Consider the following 26,867-nt stretch of genomic DNA (forward strand, 5'->3'; position numbering starts at 1 on the left):
ATAAGCCTAGACTGCTGCATAAAGAAAAGGCAGATACCATACCAGGACAAGGACCATCTCACAGATGATTGTTTTAACACTTGTGTTGTAGCCTCAAGAGGTCACTTTTTGAGAGCTTGACTGCGATCAATTGTGCAGCATTTATTTGAAAGACAAATAACACTAACATAAAATCCTCCAAGTCTATAAATAGTAAGGACCCAGCTATTTTCTGGGTTGGAGGTGCGATTTCCTTTATCAGGCCTCAGGCAAACTTTGTAGCTGGGACACAGGTGTACAGAGTCCCCCTACTATTTTTAGAGAGGGAACACAGTTCCACTTGGCCAAGGCCAATGCTTGCATTTACAGCACTGTATGTCTGTAACCTGGCCTTAGGGTGTTTCTCCACCCATCCAACTGGCATGTGAGAGAGGCACATTGTGGAGTACTATTTGAATATCTTTCTGGGAAGGAGCAAAAAAGCATCACACCTTTTGCTTTCTATCTCATTAGGAACTGCAAACATGAAGAGCTTTTGCTCAGGATTAAGAACACCAGCCGGAAACAAATATGCCCCAGCAGCAAGTTTGATTATTTGAAAAAGTACTAATGGAAACTTTGACTGTTAAAAAAAGCATCTGTCGCAATTTTTTATTCTGAATCTGAACGTTAAAACTGTAGTGTCAGTTCCAGATGGCTGTTCAAAATTAGTGACGCTTTCAGCCTTTTTTTTTTAACTCAGTTGAACATTGATATGTGATTTATAAAAAGTAAAATGCTTCTTTTCGCATTTCTGGCTTATTAAATTAATGTAATGTTTTTGCAAAATAGGCCCTTTACATTATACATGAGGAACATTATAAGGGCATGTCACTTTCTGTTGCATCGTTGCGCATTACAAATGTTAAAAAAACCTCAATATTTTTAGGTCGAGCCTGGTCAGCACATGCTGTATTCACTCTGTGGCTTACAGCCCATCCACTACTTTTCATTTGTTCGTTAAAGTTTCCTTCAAAAATCCTTGCTTCTCAATGGCTAGTTTTGCTATTTGTCCCTCCTTTTTCGTTGTTTGTTTCCTCTCATTGAAAAGGTCCCTATTTCTTGTAGCATTTCACTTGTACCATTGTAGTTACTGGCTCAGGGACTATTTTTTTAATCTAAAAGAGCATTTCAGATGGGTGTTCTTATTTCGACTAGCTCTCGCATCTGTTTCTTAACCCCTCCCACCACCCACTCCATGCCGGTTTCTTCTCCTCCCCACCCTACTCATTCATGTCGATCGGCGATTAAATGTTGCTGGCTAACTGGTTAGCAGCATTTGTATTCCCGCTTTTAAGACAAAAGTTGTAAACTCTCTATGACGCAGCTCTTGCAACAGATCTCTTGGTAGTCTCTTTCCCAACATGGCCCATAAACTCTATGAGCTAGAACCCGCCTCTTTCTATTGCCTACTCCCTGCATTTCTCGCCTTTCACAGGTTCTGGTTTCTGAACACTGTCTTCTGATTCCTTAAAGTGACTTCTTTAAGGCGAACAATAGCGGACTGTGATCCGGTGGTGCAAAAAGTGAACAATACTATAAGTGCAGGCGTGTACTTGGGAGAACATACAAGGGTTGTACGCTCTCTGTGAGGCAGCTCAGTCAACAGACCTCTTGGTAGTCTCTTTCCCAAGTTGGCCACTAAGCTGCACACGTCGGAGCCCACCTCTTTCCATTCCCCACTTCCAGCATCCCCAAGTTATAAGAGCATGGCAATATAGTTACTTGTAAGGTCGAGATAAACAATAAGCACAAATACGTAAGGGGAAAAGCAAGCAAAGGGAGGGATTCAGGGGAGGGGGAAGGAGCAGCGGAAGTAGACAGATAATGAAGGCGGGAAAGAGGAGGGGAGGGTGAGAGACACCGCATGGAAAGAGGAGGGGAAGGGTGATTGGGACACAAACCAGTAGATGAGTCAAAGCAATGTCCAAAGTCCAGTAAGCTGTGATCCCAGGGGAAGTGGTTTCACTTCACTATCTCTGTTGTGAGAGGCTCCTATTATGCAGTGGACTCTCTCAGAGGGGTCACTGAGACTCCAAGGCCTACATACTGGCTCCTTCCCCAAAAAGGGGAGAGGGAGTTCTTTGGCAAGGGGTGCCATACCATACCTCAGCTGTGAGTGGCTCCCTTGGCGCAGTGGACTCTCTCAGCGGGTGCGCTGAGACTCCAGAGTATAATTATTGGATCTTTCCCCAAGAAGGGGAGAAGGAGTGCTTATTCAAAGGGCACAAAGGAGAGGGGGCTAGGTAGAGTAGCAAGCAAGATGAGAGATTCAGGGGAGAGGGGATAGGAGATAGGGAAGTAGACAAAGAGGGAAAGAGTACTAAATGGGAACATATTTAATTAATGAGTTATTATATAGCGCTGGCTAGACCAGAAGGAATCAGAGCGCTTTACATGAGGAGTGGAGCAAGGAAGGGTAAGGGGATAAGGTAAAGGGGTAGGAAGAAGATAGGATGTAGAGAAAAGGGGAAAATCTGCCCAAGGTCCAGCTGGGTAGGTGACGGCAGTGGGGGGGAGACCACAACCCATCTCCTCTTTAACTATCTGGTGATAATGTGATAATACAGTGCAGGAAGAGAACAATACTATAACTGCAGGAGTGTGCTGAGGGGAACGTGTGCAGGTCCCAGGGGAGAGGCCCGGGGAGCGGTGCGTGTGGCTAGGGTGAGGCGCTGCTGTGGATTTAGCTGAATTGAAAACACCCTCAGGGGCCCACAGATTCCTCCTGACTGAAGACTACCTGTAAATATACATGTGACAGAGTGTCACAGTCTCCTTCAAGGCTGACTTATCCTTTTTAAAACAGACTGCAAGTACTTTTGGAGCTTAGTTTATCCATCTTTGTCTAGTGTCAATTGTTTAGTGAAAGTGCATAGCTGGGCCTGGACAGTAATAGCCAAGGCACCAACCTTCTATGTTGTTTTTTAGGTCTCGGCTGGGGGCTGCGCACATGTGCAGTCTCGCTGGCGAGATTTAATGTTTTTGGGAACTTCGGTACTGGGCTTTAAGCCCCGCCCCTCTTTCCCATTGGCTGGCATCACCGTTCATGCTAAACGATGGCCAGCCATTGGGAATTAGTTTTTCCTGACGTAGACTTTTCTCTTTTACAGATGGCCTACTTGGATGGGCTTGCCTGCTTTCCTTCTGAAGTAAAAGGTTTCTTATCTTTATGGTGCCAAAACACATGGCCCCATATAGATAAGAAACCTTTTACTTCAGAAGGAAAGCAAGCGAGCCCATCCAAGTGGGCCATCTGTAAAAGAGAAAAGTCTACGTCACAACCCCGGCTGCCTGGCGAGTGCTTGTTTTAATTGCAAGCATGCCATCTTTCCTAATTATGAGGCTGCTTACTTGGCTAGACCGCTAGGTGGCACTATTCACAATATGTTTTCTTTTCATGAAGTAAATGTTCTTTAATACTTAAAAGTGAGTGCTCATGCCACCTCGTTAAGAAGCGACCCCAGGGCTCTCACCAAGGTTTGGCTTCAGGACTCGCACTAACATCTGAGAAGCCTGGTGTATTTAGCCCCTTCTTCAATTTAATTTACAAAATAAATAAAAAAAACATCAAAATCTTCCAGTGGAATGAGGGTGTTAGCAATCTTGGAATTTGACCTACTGGTGCTGTAAGCAGAAATACCTTCTTTTTTTTTTTTTTTTTTTTAAAACCTTTAATATATCATTCACAAAAATTACAGGAGTAGACCTACAACCACAGGGGCCGGACACCACATTCAGGAGATATATATAAGAAGCTCAATAACACAGCTCTTCAGCCAGCAACCCTGAGGTCTGGCAGCGGTACAGGATATACGTTGCATTAAACACAGTGCAGAGCGCATGTTATTCATAAGGTTTTCGTTTTGCATTTAACCCCCCCCCCCAAAGACAAGATAAAGAAGAAGATACAGGATATCCGGAGCCACACAGTCGAAGAGATAATAAAGGTAGGTAGGTGTAGGAAGACAGTCGCGGACCAACTTAAAGAGACAGTAACGACGCAAGCGCTAGCGAGCTCAAGGAGGGTAAAGAACCGAACAACCGATCTCTTGTCGTAGCCGCCCACCCTCAGAACCCACCCACCTGTATACTCCAGGATGAAACAGAAAGTAATGGTACCGGACACTGCAAGAAGAAGAAAGGGGCCATAGAACAAAACAAATGCAAAATAACAAACCCCCCCGCACCCTCCAACCTGCACCCCTGCAATGGCTACGGCCTACCCCACTAGCAGCGTGCCTGTCGCCCATAGGAATACCCTAAAAAGAGAGAAAGAGAAAGAAGGGGCCCTAGAACATAACAAAGGCAAAATAACAAACCCCCCCCCCACCCTGCACCCCTGCAATGGCTACGGCCCAACCCACTAGCAGCGTGCCTGTCGCCCAGAAACATCCCTAAAAGAGAAGAAAAGCGTAGGAGGAGAAATAAAAACACACTCCCGGACTCCTTTACCCCCCACCAGATGTAACCACCCCGAAACACTGTCAAAATAGAATGCAGCGAAATATAAAATCAATCCGGGGAAGTATGATACACACCACCCTTTTCTCGTACATTACAGGTCACAATCCCAGCATCGAGGTAAATTATAATGCCAACCCCAAAAAAGGACACAAGTTAACCCTGGCCGGTACGATTATTAACCAGAGCACTTATAATCCAGACCACAACAGTGAAAGCAGCAGAGCGTTCATAAAAGTTCAAGTCAGTACGAGCGAGTTGAAAAAAGGATAAAAGTGCACGGCATCCACAAAGCAAGTGAGGAAAAGGGTGAAAGGATAATGAAGCTCTCCGATAATCACTGGTGATCCTGTTGAGGCACTCAAGACTGTCCACGTCGATGTTCAGTGGGTTATGGCTCAAGCAGGGGAAGCTAACAATGTTCACGGGCGTGCGAACCATCCTGTAGGGATCAGCAGCGCACACGGAATCCGGCTTCCGCACAGGGTCCTCGAAGTTGAGCCCACAATGTTCCATGGGTAGTACAGCTGGCTGAAATAATGCCGAAAGGTCGCCGTCCGGTCTCCGGCAGATATTGTCCACTGTTGCAGACAGTGCCTGGCTTTGGACGATGATCTGTGAGTGGAGCGCCCCAGTGGCCGCCATTACTGCATGCAGCGATGGTGTGCCTTCTGTCCCCTCCATCTCCTCTCACGAAGCGACAGAGCAGGATATGAACCCGGAGGTCGACTACACTAGGGTAGCAGGCACAACTGGAGCAGACAACAACAATGGCGCCCTCACCTCACGATTTCTACACCTTCGCCGCTAGTCAGGGCTCCGGTCCGTCACCCCCGGGAGGCTTACAATGTCTCCAGGCGTCGGACACAGGACCGCAGCAACCAAGGAACCACACTGCGGCATCTGCGGTGTAGACAGGATATTAAATCGCCATTGGAAACAAGTAAAGTGTGTCTCCGTTCAAGAGACCGGACGAAGCCAGAAATTCACAGCCGATGTTGTTCAACTCCAGCCTGGGTGGGTTGGAAATCGAGGCCCCGGCTTCCACGCTGAGTTAGGCCGAGAATGAAACACAGCGTATCTTCATCACCCGATAAGTTAAAAAGTTCGGGATTGCACCTCCAGAGTCAGTAACACGGGAGTCAGGTGTAAAAGCAGGATAGATTGCAGGTGTAAAAGCAGGATAGATTGAAGTCCAAGAAACTCTGCCGCTCCCTTGAAAAGGCCTGGAAAAAAGACCCAACCACTAGCACCAAGGACGCCTTCAAAAACGCCACCCGCACTCACCACCAACTAATCCGAAAGGCCAAGAAAACAGCATTCAAGGATCGACTTGACAACAACGCCCACAACAGCAAGGAACTTTTCAACATTGTCAAGGAATTTTCCAATCCCTCGGCCAACTCCAACGACATCACCCCATCTCAAGCCCTCTGCGACTCACTAGCCTCATTCTTCCACAACAAGATTGCACACATCCACAACAGCTTCGACAACCAACCCGGAGACCAACCCACCCAACCATATGCTGAACACTCCCCCCCCCCGTGAACACCCTTAACGACTGGAACCCAATCTCCACGGAGGACACCATCCGCCTGATGAACTCCATCCACTCAGGATCCCCCACAGACCCATGTCCTCACCACATCTTCAACAAAGCAGACTCCGTCATAGCACCGCACCTCCGAGACGTCATCAACTGCTCCTTCAACTCCGCCACCTTCCCGGAAAACTGGAAACATGCTGAACTCACCGCCCTTCTGAAAAAACCCACAGCGGACCCCACCGAACTCAAAAATTACCGCCCCATTTCGCTCCTTCCATTCCCGGCCAAAGTAATCGAGAAAGCTGTCAACAACCAGCTCGCCGCTTTCCTCAAAGCTAACAAATCCCTCGACTCCTCACAATCTGGCTTCCGAGCAAAACACAGCACTGAGACCGCCCTCATCGCAGCAACAGACGACATTCGAACTCTACTGGACAATGGAGACACAGTCGCCCTCATCCTCCTCGACCTCTCTGCAGCATTCGACACAGTCTGCCACAGCACCCTTTTACAACGCCTCAGTAACATCGGAATACAAGGAAAAGCACTTGAATGGATCACCTCGTTCCTCACCGGAAGAACCCAGAGAGTCCGCCTTCCACCATTCAAGTCCGAGGCCACTGAAGTCATCTGTGGCGTACCACAAGGATCCTCACTCAGCCCCACCCTCTTCAACGTATACATGAGCCCCCTCGCGGCCATTGCCCGCCAACACAACCTCAACATCATCTCTTACGCGGACGACACTCAACTAATCCTTTCTCTCACCAATGACCCCAGCACCGCCAAAACTAACCTACACGAAGGAATGAAAGAAGTTGCCGAATGGATGAAACACAGCCGTCTGAAACTGAACTCAGATAAAACAGAAGTCCTCATCTTAGGTACATCCCCCTCTGCATGGGACGACTCTTGGTGGCCGGAAGCCCTTGGAAAAGCACCCATCCCGACAGACCACGCACGGAACCTAGGCGTCATCCTGGATTCTTCACTCTCAATGAACAGACAAGTCAGCGCCGTATCCTCATCCTGCTTCAACATTCTTCGCATGCTCAAAAAAACATTTCGCTGGATCCCCACCGAAACCAGAAAAACAGTCACCCATGCTCTGGTCACGAGCCGACTGGACTACGGAAACATCCTCTACGCAGGTACTACCGCTAAACTCCACAAGAAACTCCAACGAATCCAAAACGCCTCAGCCAGGATCATATTAGACATCCCGCGCAACGAACACATCTCTGGTCACCTGAAAGACCTCCACTGGCTACCCGTCAATAAGAGAATCACTTTCCGACTGCTAACCCACGCACACAAATCACTCTACGACATCGGACCAGAATGCCTCAACTCACGACTGTCCTTCTACACCCCCTCCCGCCAACTACGTTCTTCCAGCCAAGCCCTCGCCACTGTACCTCGCATCAACAAGACCACCATGGGAGGCAGATCCTTCTCATACCTGGCTGCTAGAACATGGAACTCACTCCCCACTTACCTTCGCCTTACCCAGAACCACCTAGCATTCAGAAAGCAACTTAAAACATGGATATTTGACAAGTAATCCTCCTCCCCTTCCTAAGCGCCTTGAGACCCTCTGGGTATGTAGTGCGCTATATAAATTCTTTGACTTGACTTGACTTGGATGGATGAGATGCTGGCGGAGGTCGGCGGAGCCGGGAACTTATGCGGCCATCTTGCTTCCCTGCGTAGCTCCTCCCCCCAGAAATACCTTCTTAATATAAGGTATCCCTGTTGTTTTGGGGGTTTTAAGAGACAACTGGACACTGTCTGGCAGAGCAGAAGGTTGGAGTAGGGTCAGTGGTACAAGTTATGGCACTCCACTTTATTTAGATGGGGCGGGGAGGTGCAGTTTGTTACTAGAGGGGAATGTGATACTATGTCAGAGACAGCTTCCACACAAGAGCTTTTCTAGAGAGGGTTTGGCCAGTAGAGCACTGTGAACGTAACTAAAAGTGAAAGTAAAGGGTATTGGAAGGAAAGAGTGGGCCCCCATTCACAAAGAATGCTTTTGACGTGTATTCTATACAATGCATACTCAATAGCGTAAACACATTGTAGTGCAAAGTATTCATAATTTAAAGTTCTGATTGAATATAAGTACTGCATGCTTTTCAAATATATTAATTGGTGACTTACGCCTATTTGCCATATTTGCATAACTACTTATGTTGTGCCTATAATACACAGGTGGAGTTAGATTAATGAACCATTTGAAACATTACTTTTACTTTGAATTTCTGAGCTCCTTCCTCCGCTTTTTTCTCTCGGATGCAACTCTCTGTGACATCATAATAAGGGAAGGAACTTAATTGGACACTTTATAGCACTTTCTGCATGACTCATGTCGCCTTCATTTGAGTATACGGTGGGTGCTCTGCTGAATGCCCGTTTATACATCAAGTAAATAGTTTTGTGTCCGCGGTATTGGTTGGAGTCTGTAGGCCATAAACGCTGTTGACAGATTCTCTGTTGATGCCTTGGTGTTGGTGCAGGAGGGCGGGTCTGGCGATGATCAAGAGACGGGGGTGACCCGCGCTGCCCTCGGGAGGACGATCATACAAAGTCATGTGAATAAAGACATTTTGAATTAGAAGAGCGTCCTACCGGACGTGGGCAGATCACGCCCAGCCTAATTAATGTCTCGAGGAGGAAGATGGTCCCATGAGGGAGGCAGGCGCTCAAGGCGCAGACCCTGTCAGAGTTTGGAACTTACTTGGGACCTGGCGGGGCGAACTTGACGAAAAGAGCGCCGCGTGGGTGACATCGAGTGCTCCTCAGGAGTGGATCTAATAAAGAGAAAGGTAACGGGGTTGGGGTGTGGTGGTGGGAAAGGATCACAATCTATTTACCGGGCGCTCGAGGGGAGGCTGAGGTGGGGCCGATTGTCATGCTGAGGGGCACTAGGCCCTACAAGTAAAAGTGCGTGGCTGCCTGTTTTCACCTGTTCTGAGTGACGTGGGAGATTACAGAAGTTGAGGCATGTCACAATTGATGTGCACTGCTGGAAGCGTTGCTTCAATTGGGCCGGTACTGTCCGGTACTGAGTACCGGCTCTTTTTTATTGTGAGATGGAGAATACCTGCACTTCTCAAGAGTGACCTAATACTTTTGAGAGTACCAGCAGTTCTCTGAAACAAGCAGGTACTCTGGCACGGGGTACCTGCACTTCTATTTTTGCATTTCAAACAGTGGCTGGGAGAGCAGGAGTCAACAACCAAGACGGGTCGCGACTGAGCTGCAGTAATCAGTCATAGGCGTGTCAGTCATCAGGTGCTTCCGTTGACGCAGCAGGCACCATTGCACCGTAGCTCAGAGGCCCTCACGGACCCACTGAGCCGTGATTTTGTTGCTGTATTTTATAAATGAAACAGCAGCTGGCAGGGCAGGGGGGAATGATTTCCTTTCTTGCACTAACTATGGCCTAGACACTCTGGTGGCGCTACTGCGTTTCACGACGGAAGTGAATTAGAAGAGCTGAAATGTCCAACAGGGCGTGACGTCACGATGGAGACTGCAGCAGAGCTGACTATCCAGTAACGAAGGCAGGCAGGGACTGGTGTGCAATGATTGACAGACCTGAGTGCTTAGTCATAGAGCTCAGCATCCAGGGCTAGTAGAGGATCACAATCAAGCTTGTCTTTTTCACAATCCCTAGGACTTCAGTGATGTAACACTGATGGCAGCACCCCGAATCTAACAAGCATTGAAAATGCAATAGGTCTCGCCTTTGATTAAGTTAAAGCCATTTGCTTTACTAATGCTATTGTATAGCAAATCAAATGGCTTTAACTTAATAAAAGGTGAGACCTATTGCATTTTCAATGCTTGTTCTTTTTAGCACTAGAGGCCCGTTGGTCTGATGACGGTCAATGTTTCTATAATGACTTCTTTTCGCAGATGAAAGTCACCAAAGCATTCTACAAGGGCCTGCATATGATTTCTTAAACGTGGTTAATTTCGTCCCGGTAGGCTAAGCAATGACAACAATTTAGTATGACAATGGCGTTTCAAGCCTTGCTGGTCTCTGATGATGAAGCTGAGAGATGGCTTGAGGCTGGTGTGTCCTACTGCAAAAATACTGTTTTCACAGGGATTATTTTCAAAACCCAGTTCCATCTGATGCTGGACCAAACAATTGGGCTCATTAGGATTGCGGTTAATCTGCATCCTCCGGGCCGGCGGAAGCCACCGCCGGCCCGGAGGATGCCGATTAACCGCTGTGGACTGAAAAAAGACCCCCCCGCCAGATTAGGATGGCTGGGGGATCTTTTTTCCGTCCGCCGCTTTTCCGCCACGGTCGCCTTCCGACTGCAGCGGAAAAGCTCTAACATGACTGGCGGTGTCTATCAGACACCGCCAGCCATATTAGGATGTCGGCGGTCCTATGCCTTTCCACGGCGGCATTTCCGCCGTGGAAAGGCATACAGACTTTTCTTTGGGAGCCCGTTGCGGGCCCCCAGGGGTGAAGGGGGTTGGGGGGTGCACATGGGCCTTTGCGTGCACGAAGCGACAGGCACCACGCTGTGCCTGCAGCTTCGTGCACGCAAAGGAAAACATGGTCTTTTAACATTGCGGCGGGTGCTGCTTCAAGCAGCACCCGCCGCAATGTTAAATATACAGGATGTGACCGCCAGGGTGGCGGTCACATCCTAATCAGCACGGAGGGACCGCCGCTGCCCCTGTGGATGGTCCCTCCACCTCTGGGGTGGCGGGCGGACGCAGTTCCGTCCGCAATCCTAATAAGCCCCAAAGTGCTCAGATTTCATTTTGTTGCAGGATGGAGCTGGAAACCTAGCGTTTCTCCATGTTTACAGTGTTTTTGCCGGGTGGCAGGCTACGTGATGAGTTCTGATACCGAGTGGGATGCAGGTCTGGCTTAGAATATTGCTTATGAAAATTGATGTTGTATACTGTGACTGTTTTTAGGGAGAACCTCATTTTGTCTCCGCCTTATAGTTTGTTTCTTTAAAACTGAAGCACGTTACTTTCCTCATAGGGTTTCACTCCTTTCCCATGCCTGCTGATAAGGGGTGCTATTCCCAAAAATGACATCACAGGATTGTAGCACACACTGACATGGCCTTTTGTACAAGTAGTGCAATTAACAATCCGTAAGCGAAAAAAAAGAGGCCGAGTTGAAGTTCAGCATTCAATTTATTAAAAAACACCAGGCGTCAGAAGGAAATGATTACAGTACAAGCAAGCATTTCTGCTGCTTTACTCAGCAGTTTTGTTTTGCAGTGAAAGGAACAACTCCTAATTTGCTTGTGCGCATCTTCAAAGTTACTTTACAGTTAAAATACTGTATCAACAGTGGTTCTCCATTTTGCGCCTTTTAAATAGGTTTTTAAAGTATTTTATTCGCAGACTTTTTTAAAGAGCTTAATAAATGTGATTGTTTAATTTTTAATGCTTTAGGGTTTAGGTTATTTAATATGTCACGGTTTACCGTGCCTCTGTTATATCTTATTTCACAAAAACTCTTTTTTTCTTTATTATTGCATTTGAAAGCACTTCCAGATAAATAAGTTCAGACTACCAGTTGTAAAATAAAACACTTTAATAAGTACTATTAGTGCATATGCCTATTAGTATCATAGTTCCGTTGTTAAAGAAATGCATTTTATTTTAGTTTTTAAGAGGCTTTATCATATTTTCATTAAATACCATGGGAGCCCATCCTTGGGTTTGTGTGGCCGTTCACCAGGGGCATGTGAAGTAACAGTAAATGCTGTAGCACCCAGGATAATGTGCGGCATGGCTAAATACTCATAAGGTCCCAAAAGTGAGGCATTTTGGCTATGCCAATGCTTGTTCTTTGGATGTGTGCCCTGCTCCGCAGTGAGCAGAACCCAGTCCCCTTGCGAGAATTTCAGAATTCTATAAACCTCATCAGATGTAAAAGTGAAACTTAAGGACTCTGTAACCAGAAACAGGTCCACCAAATTGTAGAAACGAAACTTGATGAAGGAACATCTGACTTTACCCCTGCTGCCATGTGAGAGCCATGTGAGAGCTCAGTAACAGCACGCTTCATAGCACTCCAAAGAGTCATGATGTCGAGGTCAAATCAGAGACAGGAGCGCTCATGAATGCAAACATGCAGTAACATACATGCATTAATCTACACACAACTGCGAACAGATATTTATAGTCAATGCATACTCTCTAAAGAGGCACACAGATGCTCATCTGATGGAAATAAGATACAGCCAGGCAGACACACAAAAACAGAATTAGTAGTATGTACTTTTTTTATCTCATAAAAACATGTTGTGATATTTTCTTGTTGACTGGGCAGTCGAAAAGCCTAATCCTTGAAATAGGACTTCCTTGTTGAGAATCCTATGACCATAGGGTATCTCTCTGGTAATCTGAGAGCTGACAGCGGCAAGAAGTGGTGTAGATGGTGTATAAGACCTAACATAACAGAACAACAATAAGTTCTACCTTGTGTTATTTAATTCACCACTTCCATCTGAATCTGCTCCTAACCGTGCCATCACAATGCCTCACACTTGGGTTTCGACAGTGTGCAACCACAGCTGCACAAAGCGCTGTTATACCATGTACAATTGTGCATGCGGGGTACGCAAACATTTTAGACACCCCAACATTTTACCTCTATCCGAATACCCACATTCACTGGATCAGAGAAAAGTTTTAAAGCTCAATTTCATGAGGCAATCTATCCCTGGGTTGAGGCACCTCCCATTGCATCAAAATCTGAAATAAAACATATTCAGTCAATGGGCCCATTCAATAACTGAGTTCTAGAGCGATAAAACGTTAAAGGGTTTTATTACAAAATTAAAAGTAAGAGAGTACAGCGTTGATGCCGTGAAGGCTCTTGTATAAAACGGTAATACAGAAAAATGCAAAATTAGAACTTATTCCAAGTCCCAACTGAACAGCAAAATCACAAGACTTCTGGCTCAACCCCAAAATCAAGGGTTTTTAATGTTATTTTCACATATGAGATTACAGAAACTATAGGTTCATTGTGGTATGAGCAAATGTACCATTTCATCAGCAAATCAAAACACATGAAAAATAAAAGTCATAGGGGCTGATTCACAGAACTAACTTAAGACAAAATCCTAAACTTACTACTTTTGGTATTCACAGAAGTTAGGATTGTGTCTTCAGTTTGTCTTAAGACAAACTTAAGACAGACTTAAGACAAACTTAAGACTAAGTCTGTCTTAAGTTTGTCTTAAGACAAACTTAAGACAAAATCCTAACTTCTGTGAATACCAAAAGTAGTAAGTTTAGGATTTTGTCTTAAGTTAGTTCTGTGAATCGGACCCATATTGCTTTAACATTTTAGCGCTATCCCACTGCATGAATAATTATTTTGCCCCCTCTAGGCTAAAGTAATCTGGAGAACAAACTAGACACAGGAAAAATACTGTGGCATATGAATGAATAGGGCCCAGTGAACCAGCAGAAGGACCTTGAGGTTAAATGTGTAGTTTGTGGCTGAGCCAGAAAAAGGTAATAAACAATGTCACTGGAAAAAAAAAATACATCTCAGCTTGACTATGTGCTGTACAAATTGTGAGTAGAGACATGAGCAGGGAGGGAAGACATACATGACTTCCATCTTAGACAGGATGTAGTCTGTACATACACTGAGGCCTAGTTTACAAACATCAGAAAACCACACTTCTACACATCATAGAGAATTTGTTTCAAAAGCAACTGTAGTATGTCAGTTATACCTGTGTAATCAAATGAGAAAATACATTCTTCACATTGTTAATGATGCACATATATAACCATATAAAAATCTTTAACACTACCAAACTTCCGACTAAAATAAAGGTTAGGAGTCATACAGTTTAGATAGAGATGGTCAAATTCTGAGAAAGGTGGAAAGATCTAACTCGCCACCTGCAGACTCCCTGTACTATTACAGAGGCAAATGCCGTCCAACTTTTTGAGTCTTTAAGGTGCAAGAGATTGAGTGGTTTCGAAGAATGGATCCCTTGAAATCATTTGAAATGTCACATAGGATAGTGAGGAAGGTTATTAGTGCAGATGATCCCATTTAAGTATATGGGATGCATTCTGCTAGTTTGGAGGTAGAAAAGAGTCAGAGGAGGGTGAGGTCAATCAAATGAGTGTGAGTGGAGTTGTATGGAGGTATCTACCAGAGAGAGTCTCAGCCAAAGTTAAAGCCTGGGTAAAGAGAGTATGAAGCCAATGAAAGAGAACATAATGCGGGCCGTTTGCAAAGGGGTGGTGCGTGAGGAGCACGAACCCCCCCCCCCCTTAGAAACCATAGCTGTACTACTCCCTCAAACAGACTGCAACTCTGGCCCCTTGCGAAAACAAGGTATGACATCGTCATCAATAAATAACAAGTGAAGTTGCATTAGCCACACATTCAGTTGTGTTTAAAATTGTATAAACCACATTTAATTAATGGTTCATAAATGAAAACCTTCGGAGCTAAGGTGATTTCACATAAAGAAGTCATACTGATGATGATTCTTCTGCTCCAGCAAACTCTCTGGATATCAAGGAGTAGATTACATACCTTGAGCTAAATTCTTTTATATAAGAGATCTCATTTTTACCCATCTCTCCACCTGTTTTTAAATAAGCAGTCTTGCTCTATTCCCCACGCTTGTGTACATTGGTTCAAGAGTAACCATCTAGTGCCATTGAACAGCTGTTTTCCCCATCAAACTATTTCTCCTCAAATGTTTTGCAATTTCTTATTTTATGTAGACAATCGGTGTTTAGTTCTTTGTTTGAAGCACAATTTGCTACATTGTGTTGGTTGGTATGGTTTATAATTAGAAAAAAAATCTTATTATATTTAACTTAAATTGAGAAGAGATTGCTGAATCAATGAAAGTGATATCTAAGGATTCTATTACATGCATGACTGTTCCTGAAGACTGTGTTTTGTCCTCTCATTTTCATGGGAATTATCATTTACTTCTGCACGACATATCAATGAACACTACAACGAAAGGCACAGGAGACAAATAACCTGAATTCGAGTAGACTGCCTATGGATTTCTGGAGGATCTGTACATCTAAAGAGAATACACTGGTGGAGTGTGCCCAGGGACCATATTTATAAGCAGTGTGATTTTTATTGCATCCGGTATTTAGTAGGTGCGATGAAGCTCGCACCCCTGATAAATTTCACCAGGCCACACCTCCTAGAATTTAACAGGCGAAAAATCCCAGATAAATAGAGGAACATGCAGATTTTGGTGCAGCATCACACCATAATCTGCATGTTGTGCAAAATTCAAAATGGATGATTATTGTCGAGCCGTATAAATTCTCAAAACCTCAGAGTCGGATTTTATCTGGTGCAATCATCATGGCATTTGTAACTAAGGCACTTGCAATCAGGTCCTAAGCCTATAGTGAATTACATACAAGCTCTGAATTTAGCACTTTCTCTAGAATGTTGAGGATATACCGTTACCTTCCTATTCTGGAGAGGCCCAAAAGATAGTTGCAATATTTGGTTTCTCTGTTAAAACTCGTGACAATCACTTCTACTTCCCGGGGAGCTTGACGCCCAATATGCTGACCCTACATTAACTTGTCTAAACTTCCTTTTGACCCAGCAGACAGGAAGTCGTGTCAAGTGGCTCAGGACTGCTTGATCTCTTTCCGGGATCCTTGCTTCTCTCTCTCTAGATGACACCACCAACTTTACTTTTATTTATGTAAGGTGTTTTTACAAGACACTCTTCACCCAAAGGAAAGCTGGTGAAATTGAAATAAAATAGCGTCTGGAAAGGAGGAAATCGAACTACAATTGCATCCAGGAAACCAAAAAGAGAGGACGTATGAAAAAATAGGTAGAGTGATGCTTCAAAGTCAGCTATTATAGATGTCTAATGGATGAAACTTTGTTGGGGAAAGGCAGGTAGGATCACAGAAACAGATGGGTTTTCCCTAAAATGTCCATCCCCTTTTTAGGCAAAAATGTGGTTGCGAAACGATACAGGATAAACACGTTGTAACATGAATTTAGTAAGGTTTTGATGACGTCACTTGACTTTGGAAGTGCAACTTCAGGGGGTACATTTGCCAAGGCATCCATGAATGATGTGTAATTGACACCAAGCACCTCTGTCATCCACATCTGGGCCAGTGCTTAATTTGAGCTGGTGGTTTCTGGTGCTTAGATCACGGCACCTAATTATTAACACCAGCACTTATGACAGTTGCCACATGGTGGCGCAGTTTGTGCAATTCAGAGTTGAACAGAAAAGTTGTCTATTAATTTGATGCACATTAAAAACAACTATTAACTACCGCCCCAGACATATAGAGCTGAGGACCTCAAAAATTCTGAATTGTGACACTCGTAGAAGTATGATGGTTAGTAATTGTGTAGGTACTGTAAATGGCAGCGCTGGCAGTGGCAATGGGTGGTGCAAGCTGCAATGGCCTCCTGACGAGGGCCTTGGTACTTATTTATTTACAAATTGAGCACTGTCTGGGCGTCATGCAGACACGTGTGTAATTGTTGCATGTCAATATTTTGAAGCTGAATACCCTTTTAATAACTGTGTGGCATGATCTCAACACAATGCCGCCCCACTGCCTTCAACACTGCAAAAAAAGTAAAAGTAAAATGATAACGCAATGTTATTATCATTTTATTTTTCCGTGCTGCGGAAGCTTTGAGGGTGGGGCGGGCAGCTCTGCTCACAGGGCAGGGGAGGAGTGGTTTCCTACTCCAAGTGAGCTTGAATGTTTGGCTGGCCATCTTGGGCCGACCAAACACTCATGAGCCCTTATGTGCTCCATCCAGGCTGTATTACAGACTGGGTGGAGAACATGCCCCAGGCTCCATTCCCTGGCTGAGCGCTGAACCATGGCGCTCAGACCAAACGCAACGCTGCATTGCAGATTTGTGATTGGTCAGGGGTGCCTCGGTGGGTGCTTCCTGTTCCTGCTTCCTGTTAAGCAGAATGAAGGAAGAGGATGCAGAGGACCAAGGAGAGGTGGTGGCCGGCTAGCTGGCCGGCTGGCAGGCAAGTGCCTTCTATGTTTTTTTGTAACCAGCCCTCCCTGCCCCACTAATGCTATTTGGGTGCAACCGACACTACACAATGGCCTGGCTCCCTTTCCTGCTGGTGTCTTTTAGGGAGATAATTGAGAACAGCATTCCACCATTCTCTAAGCATGGGCGAATTTTGCGGATCTCGCGTTCGCGAATTTTGCGGATTTGCGGATTCGCAATCCGCAAAATCCGCGAATTCCCGCGAATTTGCGGATTTTTTTTTTTTTGTGTTCGCCCGTGTTTCTGCCAGTTCGCGAGGGTTTTTACAATTTCGCAATTTGCGAACTTACCTGTCGGGTCGCAAGTTTTGCGAACTTGTTGTTTCTACATGTCCAGCCTGTTTGGGACACTCTTCTTCATCACTGCCACTCTCTGTCACCACTGCCACTCTCTGACTACTCATGCCACCCTCTGGCCCACCCATGCCACCCTCTGTTTCATCACCACACCCTCTGGTTGTCCAGTGTACCTTATTTTCGGCAAAGCAAAGCACACCTTCCCTGCCTCAAGTGACCTGAATTAATTTGGGGCTGATTAATGTGTCACAGAATATTTTTTTAGCTGGCACCTGCTTCCTTAGTGCGCCCTGATTAGTGATCTTTTGCACTTGCTAAGTGCTTTCATTGTTGCAAAATTAGTTACAACACCTGCCCTGCCCCAACTGACAATAATGAATTAGGGGCTAATTAATGTGTCACTGAAAGAATTTAAAGTTCCAGCCTGGCACCTGCTTGTCTGCTCCTTTAGCTGTAAATCAGGACCTTTGTGGCATACAGTTAAGGTCAGAGCAGGGTCACACAAAATAGTTGCAAGCAGGCAACCGAATTCTGGAGGGCCCCCTCAGGAAGCACTACAAAGAATCGTTACAAATCATGAGGTTGACCTTTTGCACCTGCTCATTGCTTTTGCTTTTGCTGAAATCGTTTTTCGTTTTTTTTCGCGCTATTCGCGGGGCGCGGCGTCGTGCGAAACCGACCGCGGAAGCCGCCAATTCGTGCGAATGAGCATTTTATTTTTTTGCGGCTTGTTGTTTCGCGAGTTTTTTTGCAGTATTCGCGAGCCGCTTGCAGCGCAACACGCGAATTTACCCCAAGGTCGAGTACGGGCGCGGCCATTTTGTTTCCGTGACGTATTTCCGTTTCCGCCCGCTATGTATAATCTCGCGCACTAAGCGCATTGCGAGTAGAGGTTCGCACGAGATCGCGCTGGAAATCTACAGGTTCGCACGAGATCGCGAGGAAAATCTCGCGCGAACTTTCTTTCGCGCTCGTGAACGGGCGCCGGCCATCTTGTTTTTCATTCATTTCCTGTGTCTGGGCATGGTGTTTAATCCTCTTGGTATCTTTGCCATCCTTTGCTTGTTTTCAGTTTTTTTTTTACGATTTTGCTTCTTATCTATCCCTCTCTTTTCCTAGCTGTATATTTTTGTCTTTTCTGCTTTTTTTCTTTACTTTTAAACTACTTTTTTAAACTCTTTTCTTTTCTTCTTCCCTATCCTATTCTTTCTTAATTTTCTACTTCTTCCTACCTTACCTGCCCAGACCATGGTCAAGCCAGGCGCCGTGAAGCTGCCCAGGCACTTGAGGGCCGCAGCGGCGGCGGGGAGTAGTGCTGGACCCAGTGGCAGGACAGCATGCGGGAGATTGAGGGGGGAGCAGGTGACGCGACGGGAGATCTTCAGCCCGGAGGAAGTGGGCGCGCTGGTCTACTTCGTCCAGCGCCGCCTGCCCAGGACCATCGCGGGAGGCGGCAGGATCGCGGCCGGCGGCTACAACATGCGGGAGCGCCGGAAGCGGTGGGAGAAGGTGTGCTGGGCCATATCCCACCTCTACGGGGTCCAGCGCACCTACAGCCAGGTCACCCATCGCTGGACGGACCTCCTGGACCGCGAGCGCGACCTGCTGGACCAGCTCGGCTTGGAGATCCCCGGGCTTGGTGAGTAGTAGTAGCCATTTAATCACTCACTACTATGATGTTTTCTCCTGCTCTGTGTTGTTGTATTGCAAATATTTGTTTTTTACATGGAGCAAGCCAATAATGCCGCTGATGACGATTACATTGTAGTTAAATTATATTTCAAAATCTTCTGTGCATTTCAGGTGCACTGCTCTCCTTCTCAGTGGCGTTGCTACTATGCTTATTTGTTTTCTATTTCGTGGTCTCATTGGCCTGAGTAACTATTATGTATGAGTGTACTTTACAGAACTGCGTAATGCTAGACACTAGGGGGCAGATTACATTTACAAGCCCCTTGCGCCACGTTTACGTTGCCTTGCGTGACGCAACAGCGGCGTAAACGTGCCGCATCCCTGCGAGTCATTTACAGCATGACGCATCTAGGGAGATGCGTCATGTTATAAAGCCATGGGCCTGCACCACAATGGGTGCGTTCCTAGTACGCAGGGTGGGCGCCGCGGTCCAGCGGCTGTGCGCCTCGCAAAATTGCCTGCGTGAAATGTACAAGATTTAACGCAGGCACTTCTGCGACGCTGCTACGTCAATTCAATTCCTTATGTCTGCTCGAAGCAGGCGAAAGGACTGACACAGCATGTTAAGTATTGGGTGGCCCTGAGCATTACTGGAGTTGCATTGCGTTGGCGACGTGACTCCAGCGATGCGCCGCTCTTACGTGACGAGATGCCTCACGCAAGTGCCTACCCTTGCACCAGGGCGCGCCGCATTGTAAATGAGGCACATCTGCCGTGTCGCAAGGGTAGTTTTGCGTGACGCATTTGATCTGGCGCATCTCTGGAGATGCGCCAGAACGCGTAAGTAAGTATGCCCCTAAGGGGCAGAATTGCAATTACCGTCGCATCCCTGCAAAGTAGCAGGGATGCGCCATTAATTGTGCGGCCCGCTACCACCACCAAACATGGTGCGCCGTATTTGCAATGCGGCGCACCATGGGCCCAAAACGTCACCGAAGCTTTACTGCTGGAGTTGCGTCGCAACGATGGCGCAGCTCCATCAATGCTCTGGGGTACCCTATCTCCCCAATGCTGGGTCAAGCCGTACGTCTGCTTCAAGCAGGTGCAGGGTTTGTGTGACGCATCATTGTCCTAAAGGTGACTGATTGATATTTTGTAGATTTCCCTCAGCCACTATTAGGATGTGTTCCAGCGCAGGAATGCCCTCCCTTGCGCCGGAACGCCCCCTGATGGCGCAGGGCTTTATAACGGGATGCATCTCCCAAACGCGTCACGTTGTTATAATATTATACGCCGCACCATGGCGCCCTTTTTTGTTTAGCTGCTGCGTCACAAAAGTCACGCAAGAACGGCGCAAAAGAGCCGCAAGGGCTTAAATCTGCCCCTTCCTTTGTAACCCTGACAATAAGAAAAATAGTGGCGGTGGATTGATAGTTTGACTATTTAAATGACTGGTAATGTAGCAGGCAACTGTTAGTGTTGTCACTGATCTGACTGAAATCACAATGGAGTTTGTCTGTCACTTTGCGTCTTGCCTGCGGACTGCTGCCTGCCAGTCCTAGGTGAACGTTTCAGTACTTTGTTTAGTGAGTTACGTGACTTTCGAAGTCACAGGTCCGCAAATAAATGAAAAGTAACCATAATCAATATAATTTCGCAGAAATATTTTGTTATTGTTCTTTTGAAATGTTTGATTTGGTTGACATTGACAAGCAACAATCATCCATGTTTTCTGTTCTTTCTTTCATGTTGTACGTCAGCTCCCCCCAGGGGCGAGAGGAGGACACAGGAGCAGCAGGCGGCGGATGCTGTTCATCAACAGGGCCAGGATCGGGCAGGCGAGGGCTCCTCTGCTGGCCCCAGTAAGTTTTCATTTTAGACTAGTACCCATTTTTCCTAGCGTTCCTCATTTGACTTTTTTCAAAATTGTCTTTGCTCTTCTTGTAGACTGTATCTAAATTCTTATCCTGCCTCTACTATGACTCCCTGTGGTATTACTAGATTATTCTTATTAGTCTGTCTGTGTAGCTAACTAAGATTGCACGGTTGGCAAAACTCCCATGATTCTAGTCAGCAATAGCTCTATCAACTTAGTGCAGTCCTCTGGGATTGTCCATAATGTCTTTTGAACTGTTCTATCTGGACTCATGCTTGCAAAAATTGCAAAACCTTTCGCTCAGTCACTCTAGTCTGGACCAAAAAACACAGATTGTATTTAAGTTTAAAAGCTTTATTAAAAGTAAACACATTTATTAAATGAAGTCATAATAAAACTAAACGTTTAACTGATAATGGAAAAGTGGTTAGTGCTGACGATTAATTGAAGACATTTCTTGTGGTCGAGCCGAGCTCTCACCTGGTTTCAACTTGATCTTGTTGTTAGAAGTCCATCTTCTGTCTGTGTGGAGAAAAATGGTGCGTGTTAAAAAAACAGATTTCATCAGTTGTGCCTAAAAGTGCAGCAAGACAACCTTCCCTGGAAAAAGGGACATTTTTTTTAAGTTTAACGTAGACAGTCACAAATTACATTGTTTTCACATGTCTTCATTCCTAGACCAAATACTAGTGACTAGTGAGTGCTTCATTCTAACATTCCTAAATGTACTTTGTAGGTGGAACATCTGGTGGCGGGGCCAGTGTGGAGGTGGTGGTGCTCGACACGGAGGCGGAGGGCGATTCTTCAGGGGAGGAGGCGGCGGCGGCAGCTGTGAGAGTTGAGACGGTGGTGGTGGCGGCCAGAGGTAAGCTCTTATATATTCCTTACTTATTGAGATTGAAGACTAGCTGGGAAGGCAAGAATATGAGATGCATGGCTGGGTGAATGATGAAGCAATGATGGGTGGAAGGACAACAGCCTGGGTGGGTGACACAGAAACTGTATGTGTCCATATACCTGGATCATGCTACTATCTGACTCTTAGATAGCATATGTGTATCTAGAGCAGGGGTACTCCTAGTACGGCCCGCGGGCCGGTGGTGGCCCGGCAAGCCTTCGTTGGCGGTGCGCAGACCTTGCAGACAATCACTGCTCCCCCGGCCCCCACAGAGCAGAGGCTTTTTTGTATTTCACCTGTTAGCGCCCCTGCATCTCCACTCTGACAATCACTGCTCCCCCGGCCCCCACAGAGCAGAGTGGAGATGCAAGGCCACAAAGAGGTGAAATAGAACAAAGCCTCTGCTCTGTGGGGCCGGGCAAGCAGTGATTGTCAGGGTGGAGAAGCAGGGGCGCTAAAACAAACAAAGCCTCAATAATATGTTAATGGTCTTTTAAAGACCTGTTAAGTACTTTGGTGTTGTTGTCTGTGTGTGCGCGTTGAGGAAGCGGTCTCAACCCGGGCTGAAGGCTGACACAGATAGACACACACACAGTGAGATGACAGAGGGGGAGGGAGAGGGAGGGCAGGAGGGAGAGAGAGATGGAGGGAGGGCAGGAGGGAGAGCAGGAGGGAGAGAGATGTATGTAAATGCTGGGTCTGGTGGCTCAGTGGATGAGGGCATCTGCTGCAGGGACCTGTGTGCAACCTCATGGTCACAAGTTATCGTTTTGCTTTAGCCCCGCCCCCTCTGACTCCGCCCCCACCAGTGCGGCCCTCGGCCCCAAACTACACTGTAAATGTAGCCCCTGAGAGAAAGTTTGTGAGTACCCATGATCTAGAGAGAGTAGATGGTCAGTGGATGAACTAAGTGTAACTTTGAAGAGCATGTAACACTGCACCCGCACGTCCGTTCCAGTGTAGGAAAGGCAAGGAAAAGAACTTTTAATTTTGTCCAAATACTACCATAAATAGTAGCAGTAGTTTGTATTGCAAGCACTGCATAGATCCGGTTATTATGGTGGCCACTCCCTACCTCTCTTAATAAGTTTAGTAGTACTCAGTCATTCATGTGTGGATGTATCACTGGTCACTCAATAAAAAGCAAAGCACCTAAAGTCATCCCATATATAAGCAAAAACATCCCATGTGAAGTGATAGATAATCAGATTATTTATCTTCTTCAATTTTCCATTTCTAGTACTCATTTCCACTGTAGGGTGAAAGTTAAATTAATTAAGCAGTAGCCCTTGAGTTGTAACAGAGTATTCTCAGTGCCACCCGTAATAGAAAAGTAAGAGATTCACCACCTGCATGTACTGGACGGGTACAGTAACGCAACGGCAACGCAAGTCTAGGTCACTCCTCATGGCGTGCGTCTCTTTTTCTCGGGTGCAAGTTTACCGCGCTGGCATTATGCCGGCTTGCAGAAAATAACGTACCAATTTTCCAAAACAAGAGATAAGAAGAAGAATAAGACTGGTGTACTTTCATAGTCGACTCCAATGGAAGTCCACAGTGCTCATAGAATTTGTTCCTTAAACTCCCACTAATGTTAGAGCAAGGATGAAGAAGTGTGAGGTTAGATAGATACTGGCCTCAATAGTTATGTAATGCGCTTGCAAGTTGCTAGTTGTACTGCAGCACAAATTTCTGCTGAATGATTGAGTTAATCTTAAAGAGCATTGGTTACAGACTATGTCTTTCTTTCTTCATATAGGTTCTCCTTCCAAACGAACAAGGAGGAAGGAGCTGGCTAGAGCGGCCCGGCAACGGAGGATCGAGGCCACTGTTGCGGAATATCGGCGGCTGGTGGCCCTGGAGGACGTGGAAAGTGTGCGGTCGACAACTACGACAACGTCGTCTGCATCGGCCTCCGTGGCCCCACGGGCTGCCACCCAGCACAGTGGTCCACCGAGACTGAGCCGGGCTGCCAAAGGCAAACGCCACCGCCGAGCAGCAAGGCCAACAGCTGCCTCTCACAGGCCTTGCACCTGCAAGGCAGTGAAGGCACGCCTGCGCCGCACTACCCTGATGGTGTCCCGCCTTCAGCAGGAGCTCGCCTTGCTCCGCGAGGAGCATGATGCCCTGGCCCAAAAAGTTAACAGCATCCACCCATAGTGTCCCTTGCCCCTTTTTTAGAGACTTTTGGGGGGTGGGAATTGGGAGTTGGGTTTTTGGGGACTTTTGAAGGACAATCGTTGGGGTTAGGGAGGGTCTTGCGGGAGATTATTTTGTTAGGGATATAAATATACTTTTTCAAACTTTATCTGAGCATACCTGTTTTTTACTGCTTGCCTGGTGGGTGGGGGTTTAACGTTGACTGTTTTCCTGAAAGTTTAGTTCCATTTTCTTCCTTTAAGTGTAAATGCCCAAATGTTTTCAACACTAAGTGCCTCTCACAGACTAAGTGAAGTGAATCCAAGAGTCCTAGGACTTTAGTAGTACTACCTTCAGTCTCTCGTCTCTCGTACTAATACTCCATTATACCCCCAAACCACCAAACGCTTATCTTACCTGTAATTTGTGTTTGAAAGTAGGGCTAGGCCCAGGGCTGGCTCCACGGGAAACACCGAATAACGTTGGCAATCTTGGTCGGATAAAATTTCCTCATAGCGGTGGTACTAGTGGTGTGACACAGTGGCAGTTGCATGCCTATGAAAAAAAAGAAAATGAAATCTGGTTTGTCCTCCTGAGCAATTCAACGGTACAACTGAGAATATAGCAGGTGACAGAAGTACAGTAGAGCAGTGCCACATTGTAGCCTAACAAATGGTAAAGTATAACTACTAATTCGGTTGAAGTTCTTTCACATTAGCAATGGTTCTTTGTCAAGCAGAGTAAGAATATATCATCGACAACTGTGGAAAGAAAGAATGCGACAGTACAGGGCCTGTGTGGAATTATTGATAACGATATTCAACATAAGGTCTCTGTAGCCAGATACCCGAGAGCCTTGCTGGTCACTATAAATCCATTCACAACAACACTCAATGGGGTTGGTCTGGAAGGTGTCAGGTTTACTCCCCGTGATCCAGTCGATGCAAATATGGTTCCACCTCCAAATGTCACCAACACCCAGAAGTGTAAACACAGGGTGTTCGAGGCATTAGGCGAGGGAGAAAAATAACAAACTAAAATAAAAAATGTGGGATGGGTAAAGGTAGGGTCAGCAGGGAAAGGAGACCTGTAACAGAAGACAAGACAGGCATCAGTGAAGTGCTGTCCTAACATACAAGGGTACTCTCATATAGTCTCACTAAATAGTCTGCAAGTCTCCCGCCTACTCATGGGAAATGTAGTTTCATAGTACGGTAGGCGCTTAGGGGCTGCGTAACCTGACAGAAGGTATAGTAGATAGAAAAGGAGAAATTGCTTTTTTTCTAGGTGTCCCCTCACTCACCAGGGTTGCCCCTTGGTGACATGCTTCATCATTGGGGCCATCCCAGTCCTCTACGGCCTGGGGCGTGCTGCGACTTGCGAATTACGTAGGAGCACTTACAAATGACTATGTGTGGTGCAGATAGTGGAGTGGACTAAGTGATGTGTTAAGGGATCAATGTAGAAGCCGAGAGAGAGCCAAGAAATGCAGTCACAGTCAGAGAAAAAGGCAAGGGATACTGTATCTATGTGGTTGTAGTGGTCCTGTTGGAAGTGGTAAGTAAGTTGCCCGCAGAAAAAAAATCCTCCTATTAGCGGCACTCCTCCATTGCAGCCGACGCTTCGTCCACCGATGTTGGTCACCAGAAGACACCCTGTCCACTGCCTGCCTGATGCTGAATTGTGGCTCGCTACTGTGAAGCCTGACTCCATCCTTTTTTCCCCATTGCAGAGACTGAAACCCGGCCTGTAATTATTCAACGAAAAACAGGAAGTGATATAATATTACAACACCACTGATAAATAAATATAAGGTATGTAGGCTGTGGAGTGCAAAAAGTCACAATTTGTTTTTCCTAGTAGACAGTACAATGTTTTTGAAAGTGCGTACTCTGAGTCACCTTTTGAAGGATAAATAAGTATGGGCAAATTAATGTAGCGGATCTTGCCCCTCAAGCTAGGTGTACTGTAAACTGTGTTTTAGAACAAAATTAGATCTTCCTAGCAGTGCTCCCACCCAGACCCTTACTAAAGCCAGTCGCAAAAATGTAGAAGACCCCCAATCAAATCTCAAAAAACGAGGCCTAGCAGAAAACTGGTGACAAAACTTACTTTGAAAGTAAAAGTAGGCCGAAGTACCCTAATTACCCATTACCCACCGTGGATTGCATTCAAACCACTTGCAAGCAACCAAGCAAAAGTAGCCATAGCCAGCATCGCTCCAAGACTCGAAATCCCCCCCACTCAAACACATGCAATAGAAATACTGCTAACCCTAACGAACCCTAAGTTAAGAATAGTGGCAAAGGCTTTCTTTAACTATGCCAAATCCCCCCTTTCCCACCATGGATTTTCTTCAAATGACTTGCAACCAAAATTACACATTCTCACGAGTGCTCTAAGACCCCAGAACTCAGTTTGAAAAATCTAGAACACCCCGAAACACATGCAATCCTGCTGCTAGGGCTAACCCTAACGAACCCTAAGTTACAAAAAGTGCCAAAACTAAAGGCTTTTCCGCGCGGATTTTGTCCCAACCACTTCTACCCGGTATTAGACCTTCCCAGGAATGCCCCAAGACCCGGCAACCCACCCGCCAAGAAGCGTAACACCCCCAAACAGGCCAAAAGCAAAATCTCATACTTGCAATATTTCTGGGCCTTCGGTCCAAACGCGCTGCGTAGCTAGGCCATAAGTCGGGGTTGGCACGACGGATTTCCTGAAAAGCAAATGCAATCAAGATTAGAGTGTCCCAGCAGTGCTCCCAGACCACGAAACTCACCCGCAAACAGACGGAACCCCCCCTAAGAGCACCTCAAAGGCAAGCAAGTCATCAAAAACACAAAAAAAATTCCGCCTGGGATTTGGTCCAAAACACTTTTATCCGGTATTAGAGCTTCCCAGCAATGGCCCCAGAG

General features: G+C 46.2%; 2 protein-coding genes across 3 annotated transcripts in view; both read left to right on the plus strand.

The window, feature by feature from the left end:
• Window positions 1-24,024, plus strand: part of LOC147727141 (uncharacterized) — a 90,032-nt gene extending 66,008 nt beyond the window's left edge. Inside the window, exons 2-4 of the mRNA XM_086962742.1 lie at window positions 20,797-20,898; window positions 21,649-21,777; window positions 23,570-24,024. Coding sequence (XP_086818868.1) covers window positions 20,797-20,898; window positions 21,649-21,777; window positions 23,570-23,970 — 632 coding nt within the window. The 3' untranslated portion in view covers window positions 23,971-24,024. The remainder of the gene's footprint in view (window positions 1-20,796; window positions 20,899-21,648; window positions 21,778-23,569) is intronic.
• LOC147727140 (fructose-1,6-bisphosphatase isozyme 2) overlaps window positions 1-26,867 on the plus strand; it is a 326,433-nt gene that overhangs the window by 228,852 nt on the left and 70,714 nt on the right. The window lies entirely within an intron of this gene.

This window comes from Lissotriton vulgaris, chromosome 3_1 (genome assembly GCF_964263255.1).
Source record: "Lissotriton vulgaris chromosome 3_1, aLisVul1.2, whole genome shotgun sequence".
NCBI classification, from domain to species: Eukaryota; Metazoa; Chordata; class Amphibia; order Caudata; family Salamandridae; genus Lissotriton; species Lissotriton vulgaris.